Source organism: Calonectris borealis, chromosome 2 (genome assembly GCF_964195595.1).
Source record: "Calonectris borealis chromosome 2, bCalBor7.hap1.2, whole genome shotgun sequence".
Lineage (NCBI taxonomy): Eukaryota > Metazoa > Chordata > Aves > Procellariiformes > Procellariidae > Calonectris > Calonectris borealis.
In genome coordinates, this window is record NC_134313.1 from 38,851,849 (window position 1) to 38,864,976 (window position 13,128).

Consider the following 13,128-nt stretch of genomic DNA (forward strand, 5'->3'; position numbering starts at 1 on the left):
ATAAATTAGGCTTTTCAAAAAAATGGATATTTACAACAATTACAACAAGTATAAACTCAATTCTAGCCCAAGTGAGAAAACTCTCTTGTAGTTTAGCATTTCTGACTTACAGTTCCTGAAATATGTCCCAGCCATTTCAGCTGGGGACTCACAGGTCAGAGCCACACATATATTCCAAGTGTTTCTCAGACTGCCGAGTACATGACACCAATCATTGTCCCTCAGCCAGCCAGACCTGGCCAGCCTTTAAGCTCTGACCAGCCACTACCCAATTATATTTTCTCAATTGCTTTTTGTGATGCAAATAAAAACATCCTTATTATCTACCAAGAGGTCCCAAGTACAGAGAATTTCCCATGGCCCAGCTCATACCTAACCAGCTACAATGAGGATTAACTGCATAAATCTCATGGATAACTCTTCCCGGCCTAGATATTCTCCATGTTTGCAGCCTATTTCCCCTTTTCTATTCAGCCTGACAGCTGATTGCTCTTGCCTAATCCACGCTATTCAAAATTATTTATATCCCTGAAGGAGCTCTTAACACCTCATCTTTAAATATTACAGAAGACACACACCTCAAGCAGCTCAGCTCTCCAATACATTACCACATTCCTGTTGAGATCACCTGTAACACCTTACTAACATGAATACCTGGTAGGGCAACAAGTTATTTTCCGAGACTTGCTTAAAAGCACTCTGTCTCCACTGATGCTCCTCTGTCACATCATGTTTGATTTTGGCATAAGGAGGCTGGGATTGTTGAGTCAACATGTAAGAACACACCCATCCATCTCTCTAGGAATAACTCCATTTAAACAGCCTGAGAAATTAACAGTATATTTCACAGGGCAAAATATAAAAAACTTATTTAATATAAATTCACTTATCAATAAGAATCATAGAATTATAGAATCATTAAGGTTGGAAAAGACCTCTAAGATTATCAAGTCCAACCGTCAACCCAACATCACCATGCCCACTAAACCATGTCACTAAGCGCCTCATCTACACGTCTTTCAAATACTTCCAGGGATGGTGACTCCACCACTTCCCTGGGCAGCCTGTTCCAAGGCCTGACCACTCTTTCAGTAAAGAAATTTCTCCTAATGTCCAGTCTAAACCTCCCCTGGCGCAACCTGAGGCCATTTCCTCTCGTCCTATCGCTAGTTACTTGGCAGAAGAGACCAACACCCACCTCACTACAACCCCCTTTCAGGTAGTTGTAGAGCGCGATGAGGTCTCCCCTCAGCCTCCTCTTCTCCAGGCTAAACAACCCCAGTTCCCTCAGCCACTCCTCATAAGACTTGTGCTCCAGGCCCTTCACCAGCTTTGTTGCCCTTCTCTGGACACGCTCCAACACCTCCATGTCCTTCTTGTAGTGAGGGGCCCAAAACCGAACACAGGATTCGAGGTGCGGCCTCACCAGTGCCCAGTACAGGGGCACAATCACCTCCCTGCTCCTGCTGGCCACACTATTTCTGATACAGACCAGGATGCCATTGGCTTTCTTGGCCACCTGAGCACACTGCCGGCTCATGTTCAGCCGGCTGTCAATCAGCACCCCCAGGTCCTTTTCCTTTGGGCAGCTTTCCAGCCACTCTTCCCCAAGCCTGTAGCGTTGCCTGGGGTTGTTGTGACCAAAGTGCAGGACTCGTCACTTGGCCTTGTTAAACCTCATACAGTTGGCCTCAGCCCATCGATCCAGCCTGTCCAGGTCCTTCCTACCCTCGAGCAGATCAACACTCCCGCCCAACTTGGTGTTGTCTCCAATTGATACTGGTCACTTGCTCTAGCTGTTATAATAGGCAAAACTGTGTTTAGAAAGCAAACATATGAATACATATAATGTATTTAAACTTCAGGTGTAAATATCAGCAGCTACAACCAAATTTCATTTTGAAGTGAGAATGCATATAAAACTTCCCTAGGAAGGTCAAGGAGTGGATTATTTACTCTGCTCCATTCAGCAAGATAGTACCGATTTGTCAGGGGGCCTGCATCACACAAATGACATTGAAATAAAGAAAGCCACCTTCCTACATCGTATTACTGTTCTTTCTACTGCTCTTCAGTTCTAGCTGTTTCTCCTACCCATTCCCCTACACTAAACTCATGCTCTTCAGCCTTGAACTTGAAAGCTTATGAGGTATGCCAGATGACTTGGCAGCCAGGTTGCCAAAAGCAAAAAGGAGAATCAGGAGGTCTCATGGGACCTAAAGTGTCAACCCTTAATATCTCAGTTCTGTCCCTACAACAGGATAACTTCAGCTGTGAACAGTCTATGAGAGAATCACAGGAGCAATAAAGCTTGGACAAAATGAAGCTGGCTTTGAGGAATTATCCTTGCGGTTTCTCAGACATTTTAAGTAGACAACCATTCTTCTAGCATCTATTATATATAAAGCGAAAGGACTGCTTTGCTGTCAGAGTACTGAACTGGGAATCAAGACATCAGATTATTTTTCTGGCTCTGCCACAAACTTCCACTGGGACCCAAAAATCAAGGCCTGTCTCTTAAGTTTCCCATTTGTAGAACTACTCGGACTTGATTTATTAATGACAGCAATGCACTGAGAGATCTCTGAATAGAAAATATTACAGAAGCACCAGGTTATCTGTTTCCTGAGCAAATATAACACAGTGAAAAAAATAACTGTCTATCTGAGTTTCCTCTTGGATTTTGAGTATTTGTTTGCTGAACAGTATAGCCTGGCCATTTGTATTGCCATTTCAGAGGACAGAGGAAACAAAGTAGAGGTGCAACCCTAAAATATTTGCTCTCCTATAGAGTTGAAACTTCAAGACAGTCTGCCTTTTTCCTCATCATATCAATAAATTGCAAAATTGATGAGTCGTGCAGGTTGGAAGGGACTTCCAGAGGTCATCTAGCCCAACCGCTTGAGCAAAGCAGTGTCAACAAGAACAGGTTGCCCAGTCTTGCCTAGTTGAGCTTTAAACAAAATATAGATATTCCACAGCCTCTGTGCAACCTGGTCCAGTTTCAACCATCCTCATGGTAAACAATATTTTTTCCTCTCATATTGAGTTGGAATTTCCCATTTTCCATTGCCTCTGTTTCTTCCACTGTGCACCTCTGAGAGGAGTGTGGCTCCATCTTCTCCATATCCACCCATCAGGGAGAAGCAGACAACAATAAAAATTTCACTGAGACTTCTCTTCTTAAGGTCAAAGAAACCTTGTTCTCTCAGCCTGTTTTTGCAAGTAATATGCTCCAAGCCTCTCATCACCTTGCTGGCCCTCCATTAGACTTGCTCCAGTACATAAATTTATTTCTTGAAATAGGGAGCCCAAAGCTGGGGCCACAAAGGTCTCACAACTTTAGAGTAGAGGGTAAAGAATCACTTGCCTTGACCTACTGGCGACACCGTTGCTAAAATAGCCCAGGATGCTGACTGCTTTCTGCACTGCTGACTCATGTTCCAGTTCTTGTCCACAAGCACTGCCAGAGCCCTTTCTGTAAAGCTGCCTGGCCCTCAGCCTGGACTGCTGCATAGTGTTATTCCATCCCAGGTGCAGGACTCTGAGTTTGCCTTCACTGAACTTCATTAGGCTCCTGTCAGAACTGTCAGTACTCCAGCCTCTTGAGATCCCTCTGATGAAAGTGCACCTTCTTATCCCACCACTCAGGACTTTACTGAAGACATGATACAGTATTGGTTCTCAAGGGACACTGCTCATAACTGGGCACCACTCGTAGTTTGTGCTGTTGACAACTATCCCTTGAGTTCAACAGATCCACCAGTTTCCCACCCCCCGTATTGTCTGTTTATCTAATCCAAATTGATGAGATCTGGATGTAAGGATACTGTGTCAGACCATGCCAAAGATTTTCGTTAAATCAAGGTAAACAATATCCATAGCTCTCACAAAGTTCCCTGAGCCAGTCATCTCCTCATAGAAGGCAATCAGATTGATCAGGCATGATTCACCCTTGGTAAATCCCCAGAGGCTGCTTCCAATCACTTGCATTTCCATCAGCTGCATGGAAATGGTTTTGAAGATGATTCACTGCATCACCTCCCCAAAGACTGAGGTGAGGCTGACAAGCTCGTACTTCCCCAGATCCTCTTCCTTGACCTTTCTGATGCTAGGTTTGACATTTGTGTTTTCCCAGTCATTAGGAACTTCCCACAATCACCATGACCATTCAAAGATGACAGACAGGCCTCCCACTGATATTGGCCAGCTTCCTCAGAGGCATCCCATCTGATCTCAGACTTGCTTATATCCAATTGCCTTAAGTACTTTGTAACTGTGCCGCCTTCTACTGTAGGCAATGACACATTCTCACAAAATCTGCAAGTACGCTTCAAGAGGCCTAAGGGAATCCCTTATCGGTGAAAACTCCAGGAGAAAAAGAATGGAGTATCTCAGCCTTTTCTATGTCCCCTTTTCACAAGGCTTCCTGCCCTTCTGAGCTGTAGGCACACATCTTCCTTAGCCTTTCTTTTGCTACCAAGGTACTTACAGAAGTCCTTTCTGTTGCCCTTCACATCCCTAATTTCAAAGCCAGCTGAGCTTTGGCTTTGCTATCTCCAATCTTGCATGTCTTTATATTCCTCCTGAGTAGCCCGTCCCTAAGCTCTCTCTTGAGTCCCACACCAATGCATGCAATCTATTCACCAAAGAGAGGGACAATCCTGCTCAGTCCAAAACAGAAAATTGAACCAATATGCATGCAGTTTAGAATTAAAGCGAAAATAGTTAAACAAAATTCCTGAAAAAGAATATGCGTTGGTACATAAGTATACAAAGTTATTCAAGATACTTACATGAAACAGTAGAGCCTAAATTATTCTAATTATTAATAAAAATTACTATCTTAGTCAAGTCTATACTTGATTCATGGGTAGCCCAATTCCTTTCCAAACAGAGACATATACTTAACATACAGACACATGGTTATAGCCTTCTACAGACTGGCAAGTTGCCCCCACCAGTATCTTAGGTCAACCCTAGGCAGTTTGGATTTGTTTATTTTGGCCAAAATACAGTTCCTTTTGGTTTCCAACGTGAAGAACTTCTCAGTTCCTCCTATAGTGTAATACTGTTACTAACTTTGAATTCCTCTGCTTTAACAAAATTGTTCTTCATGCTCACCCTACCAAAAAAATACAGACCAACCTTGGAATGCATAGTTTCAAAGCACTTGGTGTTTTAAAATGGTGACAAAAATTACTACTGAAGAGGGTTGAAAAATATGTCTCCATAAATATTTGAAATCACTGCAAACAGCATACTATTCAACAGCATTAAGCTGCACAGAGTAACTTAAGTCTGGACATATTGATTGACGGTCCCCTCCAAATAGTCTCTTCTAAATTAGCAGCTCACATTACAAACTTGTGAAATATATGCGGCAGGAGAGTTAGGACTGAGCTATAAGGCAGAGCAGAGGAATAACTGGAACACTGCCAATATAATGATATTTATAAATACAGATAAATCAAGAAGTTGTACAACACCCCTAAGCATATCATGGTCTTCAGCATGATATATCTTAGTCTACAATAAGTCTTATGAATAGAAAAGTTTCTTAAATGCTATGAAACACAGATTTCTCCTTTCAGTATTTTAGACTTTTCACAAAACAGTTAAACAAACCACCTTTTTTTCTTAAACAACAGCTTTTCAAAACATAGTCTAAGCACATCTCAGAGCAGTAAGAGGAAATCCATTGAAAAGTATGAAATATCTCTCTAGAGTGCAGTATAATTCCTTACACTTCTAAACAAGATAAGATATGTGCTTGAAAATTATTCTGAAAAATCTCTGCTTTTTGCCATTGTCATACCTCGCATGAACTCTGTGCTTAGCTAGTAGAACTGCGAATAATCTTTCTTGCTAATCCACTTCATAAAGCAAGCATTCAACCTTGGGGGAGGGGGTTACAAAGAAATAAACAGCTTTTAAGCGGTTACCCTCACTCTGATAAAGACCACAGGTGGTGCTATTGATATAGCCAAGCAAAGACAAATAAGAATAGAATACCACATTCAGATTTTTTGTGACGCTTAAGCAAGTTAAAAACAGCAGAAATTGGAAGCAAATGGAAAAGATATTGACTTTCTATGGTAATTGTGTTTGCACTTCCTTTTGACTTTTTATGATGAAGTAGCCATAGAATGTTGTTTTTCTTTTCCTGAAGAGAAAGGAAATCACATAACCTTATCAAAAAATGCAGCCAGCTAAAACCCTTCCCTTCCATTCATTTAAATCCCTTTTATAAAATATAAATGCAATTATGCAAACCATTATGAAGTCACTAAGCATTACTGTAATTGAGAAATACATGTAACATATTTAGGGTGTTGGACTCGATGATGCTTATGGGTCCCTTTGAACTTTAGATATTCTATGATATACACACACACACAAAAGTAACACACACACATTATTGTATCAAACTACAGCCATAAAAGACCATTTAAAAGTGGTTCTTTTGTGAAAGGCCCAACATCTAATTTCATCGTCTAGCATAACCATTTGAGGAGTTGCAATCCAGGACACAAATCCTCTATTGCTGGTCAGGGTTAGTAACACTGAATTTGACTAAAGTTTACCTGGAATCCAAATTACTATTAATCACTTGTCCAACTAATTAGTCTGCTCAACAATCAGAGAAATATCTATTGAGCCAAGAGAAAGGAAAGGCTCAGTGTGGCAGGGAAATACAGATCCTGAGGAGTCACACAGCCACCGAGGAGGCTGGGCAATAAACCTTATGAACAAAATCTTTTTATGCCCATTGAAAAGCAAGGACTCGGCTTCCCTTAACAGGGCACACATTTAAAGAAAACAAACCCTTTTTCCACTTCAGTGCAAGCAGAAGAGAGAAGAGAAGATAGTACAGTAGGATTTAATGGCATTAAACTGAGATTTGAGAGTTAACTGGCAGAAATGTATATATATTCACAGAAGAGATTCTGTAAACCACACTATAGTCTACATAATAAACTAGCTTTTTTTTTTTCCCCCAGCTGCTTCAGTATCTAACTAGTCACCCCAGCTGAGGCCGTGGGGTTTTGGAAGGCTTACACAAGTGCCAACATCTGCTTCTATTCCCATCAACGTCAAATTTGTCAGAACACGAAACTGCACCAGAAAAACAATCCCTGTCACAGAAAAAATAAACTCTACTTCCATGGCTATCCCCTGAAGTACCAAGTGTAGCAGATCTATTACATTTCCAATTTCTATTCCAAAGTAAAATTTCTTTCCCAAATATATATATACATTTACATATATTTATTTTTATATATATATATTTACCTACTATTTTATCTAGCCTATTTCCCTGCAGTGTATCTGCATCATAAAGTTTTTCATTGCTTGGTCTGCCTTTACTGGCCAAACAGTTAGTGTAAAGCACAATCATAAAAACTAAGTCTCATACCTAGTTACAAAGTGACAAATTACGCCAGCCACTTTTTGGCAACTTTCTACTAGTAAAGACTTTTTAATTTCTCAGCAACTTCTACCCACAGTTTTACTGGTCTCTTTACTACTGGTACGTTGAGGGTTCAGGTAAGTACCCTGATTTATACAGTAAATGAAACCTTACATGAAAACATTAAGCAAATTAAAAAAAAACTTATTTTTTAAAACATTCCTTAAAAAGTCAGCATAAAATTGTGGACCAAGGAGAATCTTGGAAAAGTTTATTCAGCTTTACTTCAGTTAGCTAATTGTGCCTATAGAGCAAAATAGGAAATTTTCATTTTATTTACAAAGAGCACATTAAATATAGATGCTTTGCTGTTTGCTGTAAAGAATGAAATAGATAAGGTACATATTGATAAAGTCACAATTTTTTTTTAAAAAAAGCATCTTTACCATGAACACTAAAGGTAATATTAATTAGTCAGTTACACAGTTGGATGACACATAACTATTTTAGATAGAGTAAATATTCACCAATTGTTGCTTTCACTCCCCTGCAGAAAGTGCATTTCGGTGAAAAAAGATTCTCCTCTATCCTTGCAAGCACAGCTTCTCTTTCACTGGAAAACAAAGATTTCGCCATCGGAAGACGATATGATCACCAGAGAGATCACCCAGCAGCAGAAAAATCCCAATTGTTAATTTAGCCAGTGAAGTATCAATAGTTTGTAACCAAACCCGCACATTATAGCTCTTAATAATCTCCATCTGTAGATAGAGTTTTCAAAAGAATTTAGTGCCTTAGGTAAATTCTTCCATCACTAGATTAATTTCTTTCAAGAAATACTAAATGCTAACAAGAACAAAAACTCTGGTATTGCAATGACACTCCAAATGTTATAATGAAATGTTTGAAGGAAAAGTGTAAGCCTTTCTTCATAACTTCCTGTGCATGCCTGCTCCCTCCAGCATTGCTGCAACTACTACTAAACTTAAGTTTATCCACCTCACATATGTTTACATACCTCACTCAAATGGGCTCAAAATTGTTATTGCTCAGTCTGATGTCTCAACATACTGAGCTACTATAGTTTATTACTGGAAGATTCAGGAGATCCGAAAGAATAATATTAATACAACTGGACCTTTCCACTCAGATTTGATCTGTGATGAGTGCAGATTAAAAATAATATACTGTATTTACACAGCATAAAGCCAAAAAGAAGAGGTGAACAAACTCACATGGGAATGACTACTCAGCTGCATCTATCTAATAAAATAATTAATATATTAAATCTTCTGCTTTGCACTTAATAGCCTCGTAGATTTTTGACAGAATACACAAACCAAGCTGCTTTTCACTACACTGATGATAACTGGAGGATGAAGAATCACAGGGGAGTAGGGGAAGAAAAATACTTTAAATAACCAACCAGAAATTTGTCCTCAGTGAGACACTCTTGAATTCCAATATAAACTGAAGAACCTAAATAAATCTAACGTATAATAGAGATGTTTCCAGTGTGAGGAAACGAGCAAAGCATTTCCCATGTTGACACACACCAGCAAAGTCACTTCCTCCTTATAATCTCTTCGTTCTCCAGCCAGCCACCAGCTGTACCAGGCAAAGCCCCATTTCCCCAACATGACTGCATCAGCTACGGGGGTCTCCTCCTCCCACCACTCGGATAAATCAGACTTACACTTCACTTCCACACATGTTCATATTATGTACCACCCATTGCAACAGCGTAATTTTGCCTCAGCCAAAGGAGTTGTAGATGTTATCAATTCACTTCACAAGATCTCATGAAATACTCAGGAATATGAGTTAGGTGAGGTATGATTCCACGTTACGCTTCCACACAAATCTCTCTTATATACTGTCCCTTTCCTACGCAGTAACAATTACTTGAAGAAAATTGATTGAATTTTTTTGTTCCTTAACTTAACTGCCTCCTCAACAGGGCATGTACACAAAATAAAAATTTCAGTTCAAATGAGTGAAAAGTTAGCTCTCTTGCCCACCACTACCACACAAGTACTACTGTACTTTTCCATATGAACCGTACACATCATAAAAGATTACATTCTGTAACCCTGCAGAAGAAATAGGCACCAACCCTGAAACCACAGGGTTGTTTCATTTATCTAACTGAATACTCTGTTCCTATTAACTTCAGTGAAAAATGCAGGTACTCCGTGCAAACTGTCAGAAAAACTATAAATGGCTTCAGCTTTTCAATCATAAAGGAAACATGGTTTCTACCACAATGAGCTCTACTGATGGCATTGAGGAGACCTGGAAGCCTAACTCTTAACTTTTATTGGAACTTCAACCCCTCAGGCTGCCTCTACTTTAACAAGAAGTCCTGCAAAATAGGATAGGGTTTGGACAGAGAAATAGTCGGTGCTGGGACCCTGTTGGGGGGGGTTGTTGGTGAGGGGGGGGTCACTTCAGACTTGCTCTAGTCTAGTCCCAAGAACTGCACACTCATTAGCAGCCAGATGTGCTCCTACAGAAAACCTTCCAGTTCACTTCCATCCAAAAGGAACCCAGGCTGTGTGCCCCAAGACCATCTCATGATGTGAAACAAAGTAAGCTGGGATAGTGTTTGTATCTCAGAAGAGCTGGTCCTAGGGAAATGGTTTTAAGAAAAAGAAAGGGAACCATAAGTCTAGGACACCTAAATGACAGGATCTAGCCTTCAGATTAAGAAGTAACCATAGGAACAAGTACAATGATGGTTTTGGTGACTTACGTAAAATAAATGTGACGGCCTCCATACTGGCCCTAGTCCAGAGTTGTCCCCCTTGTAAAATCCACCACCACAGCTGTTCTCAACAGCAGTCCTAGCAGGTAGGCCAAGGAAAGCTCAGAAGTTGTTTCCTCAACCCAAGGCTGAGGTACAGTTAAAACGCATGACATTTCCTTGTGAAGGATTTACATCTCTGAACCGTCACTTGAACCCTGTTCACAACCATTAATGAATATGAAAAACTTGACGTAGAACCAGGTATTTAACTCCAGCTGTCCTCTCTTTCTCCATATGATTTATGTGGATCATCTTGATCCATACTGCAAACAGACTTATTACTGAATTCAATATTTGGGTGCAACTTGAAATACATACAGAGTCTGCTCTTTAGAAGGAGCTGAGCACTTACTGCTTGAACACCAGTATCTGTTATGTCTTAAACTGTAGAATCTGAAATTAAAGATATTACAAATTCTTTAAATTACCTAGGACTCTGACATACACCAAATTTGAGGCTTAAGACAAAATACTGGAGAACATTCCCTTAGGATAAGTATTTTTTACAATAGGTAAAATCTGATTGTTAAATGGAAACATGTAAAGCACAATCACACAGACACTTTCTCAAATATACAGGTTAATTTTTTTTTTTTTTTAAATAGAAAACACATTGGACCATTTACCATTTTTCATGGTTCTGCTGAGGATAAACATATGGAGAAAATAAGCTACTCTGTAGATCTTATTTCACTCCAGTGTCTGTGCTTTTATTCTCCCTGTCACAGCCAAGTTAGGAATTTCCTCTTTCATGATAATAAGCAGAAAGTTCACAGATCTCAATGCAGCAAAGCAGGAAGTTTGCAGTTTGAAGGATTTCCCCTCCTCAGTGGGACAGGGGAGGAGAGAAAAGTATGAGGGGGCTACTGTGAAATCTTTTGCAAACTTAAGGAGCTGATTTGGACGTACTTATCTCAACAGGGTCCTAAAGTGATGCTACCGAGACCGTGCGCAAATGAAACACTGCCCGCATCTGTTCTGTAATAATTTGTCACTTTGTCTTTTTGAGAGAGTGAAAAGTCCTGCCTTTCTGATTAGGGCACTACCTGGCACAAATAATCCTATCAACAGTATAGTCAGATGTAGAAGGAAGCTAAAACTGCTGCAACACAGCTCTCACTAGAACATGCTACCTTCCCAGCTGACCCCGTATCACAAGGCAGGAGTGAATGCCACATGTGGCTTTAATGCCAAGCAGCTGCTTGCACACCAGCACCGCCTCTGTCCTCCTCCTTACCCCCCTGCACCGCTGTGTTGCACGGGCTATCGCAAGCAATGGGAACTGCGGCGCCCTGTAATGAACACAAGCCCTCACATCCAAGGCAGACCTGAACCCAAACACATTACCCCCTCAGCCCCCATGCCCGGAGAAGTGAGATCATCCGTGCTGAAGTGAGATCACCAGTGCAGGCTCTCCGAGGAGGGCGGCCGGGGGGGAACACGCGACCCCTCCCCAGCCATTTCAAAACCTGTTACTCCCCCTCCCTTTTAAGCAAAAGCGGCCGCCCCGCAGAGCTCGGGGCGGAAAACCCTCTCCCGTCTGCGAGTCCCGCCGTCGGCAGCAGCCCGCCCCGCTGCCCGCGGTGGGCGCCGCCTTCCCCGCGCAGCAGCGGCAGCGGGAGCGGCAGCGGCAGCGGGGCGAGCGCGGCCCCACGGGGCCGCCGGGGGAGGCGAGGCGAGGCCCCCCCGCTTCGCTCCGCGCCCCTCCGCTCACCGACACCAGGAACTCCAGCGTGCCCACGTAGTCCCGCTCGGTCTTGAGCAGCTCGTTGAGGACGCAGACGCGCAGGCGAAGCTGCTTCTCCAAGTCCTTCCCGCTTTCCCCCTTGCCTTCCCCTTTGCTTTCCTCTGTCATGGTGCAGCGAGGAGGAGCGGTGCTCCCAGCCCGGCGCCTTTCCCGGCTGCAGGCAGCGCTGCCTGAGCGCCCCGGCACTGCGCTGCGGACAAGGACAACAAAAGACCCCGCTAAGTTACATAGCGGGGCCGGGCTCTGGCCGGTCTCCAGCCGCGCAGCAGCCTCAGCCCCTTCTCACCCAGCTCCAGCAGCCGCCCGAGGACCGGAGGCGAGGAGCCACCCCAGTGCGTGCTCCTTTCCCGTCAGGAAGGGGACACAGCCTGGAGGAAACGAGCGGTCACTGGTTCCCAGCTCGCCCTGTTAGCTGAGAGGTTGGAAAGCCTCCGCAGCAGCACAGACTTGGACATTAATCAAAAGCTTTGTATCCATGTGACTCCAACCCCTTCCCCCCCTTCGCTAAATCTCAGGAAAAAGGAAAGGAAACAACTTCAGGGAAGATTGCGTGCCAGCAGCTGCCTGTTTCACACACAAGCTGCGAGCTCCGGTTTGAGGCTAATTGGAGATCTCCAGCAACAGAGCACAAGAATTATAAAAATGTCCCAGCAAGCTGGCTGGCCAGGGAATCAGCAGTTGGTTTTGTGTTGGTTTAATCATCAGCAAAAGAGCCGTTTCAACTTCCCCTTCCACACCTTCCCACGTATATTATTACAACGTCTATCACAACTGATGTGTATTACAAATACGTGCTTTGATATTCTTCTGAACAAACATACACAGCTAAGCATGTGGATGTGCTAAGCAGGTACAAACAGTATCTTCTACAATAGATACAGAAAAGTTCCTCCAAGATAGGGGGTTTTGGGGCTTTTTAGGTTTTTTTGTTTAATGAAACAAGGTGCTATAAAATCCCCAGGTTCTACAGTTTTCCTGTCTGCATTGGAAGTTCAGATTTGCATGATACATTAAAAGAGTAAAAAAAGAATTCAGTAACATTTTCAAACAGTTAGCAGAAAGTATATAGCTACTTTATAAAAGAGGAACAGATTTCTTGAAAACTGAAATACGTCAGGACACTACCATGTGAATTTTGAAGCCACTGTTAAAAGCTGA

The 13,128-nt window shown here is 42.2% G+C and overlaps 1 protein-coding gene across 1 annotated transcript in view; it reads right to left on the minus strand.

The window, feature by feature from the left end:
- PREX2 (phosphatidylinositol-3,4,5-trisphosphate dependent Rac exchange factor 2) overlaps positions 1-12,248 on the minus strand; it is a 194,134-nt gene extending 181,886 nt beyond the window's left edge. The window contains exon 1 of the mRNA XM_075141682.1: positions 11,938-12,248. Within this exon, the coding sequence (XP_074997783.1) occupies positions 11,938-12,078 (141 nt within the window). The 5' untranslated portion in view covers positions 12,079-12,248. The remainder of the gene's footprint in view (positions 1-11,937) is intronic.
- Positions 12,249-13,128: the final 880 nt, after the last annotated feature.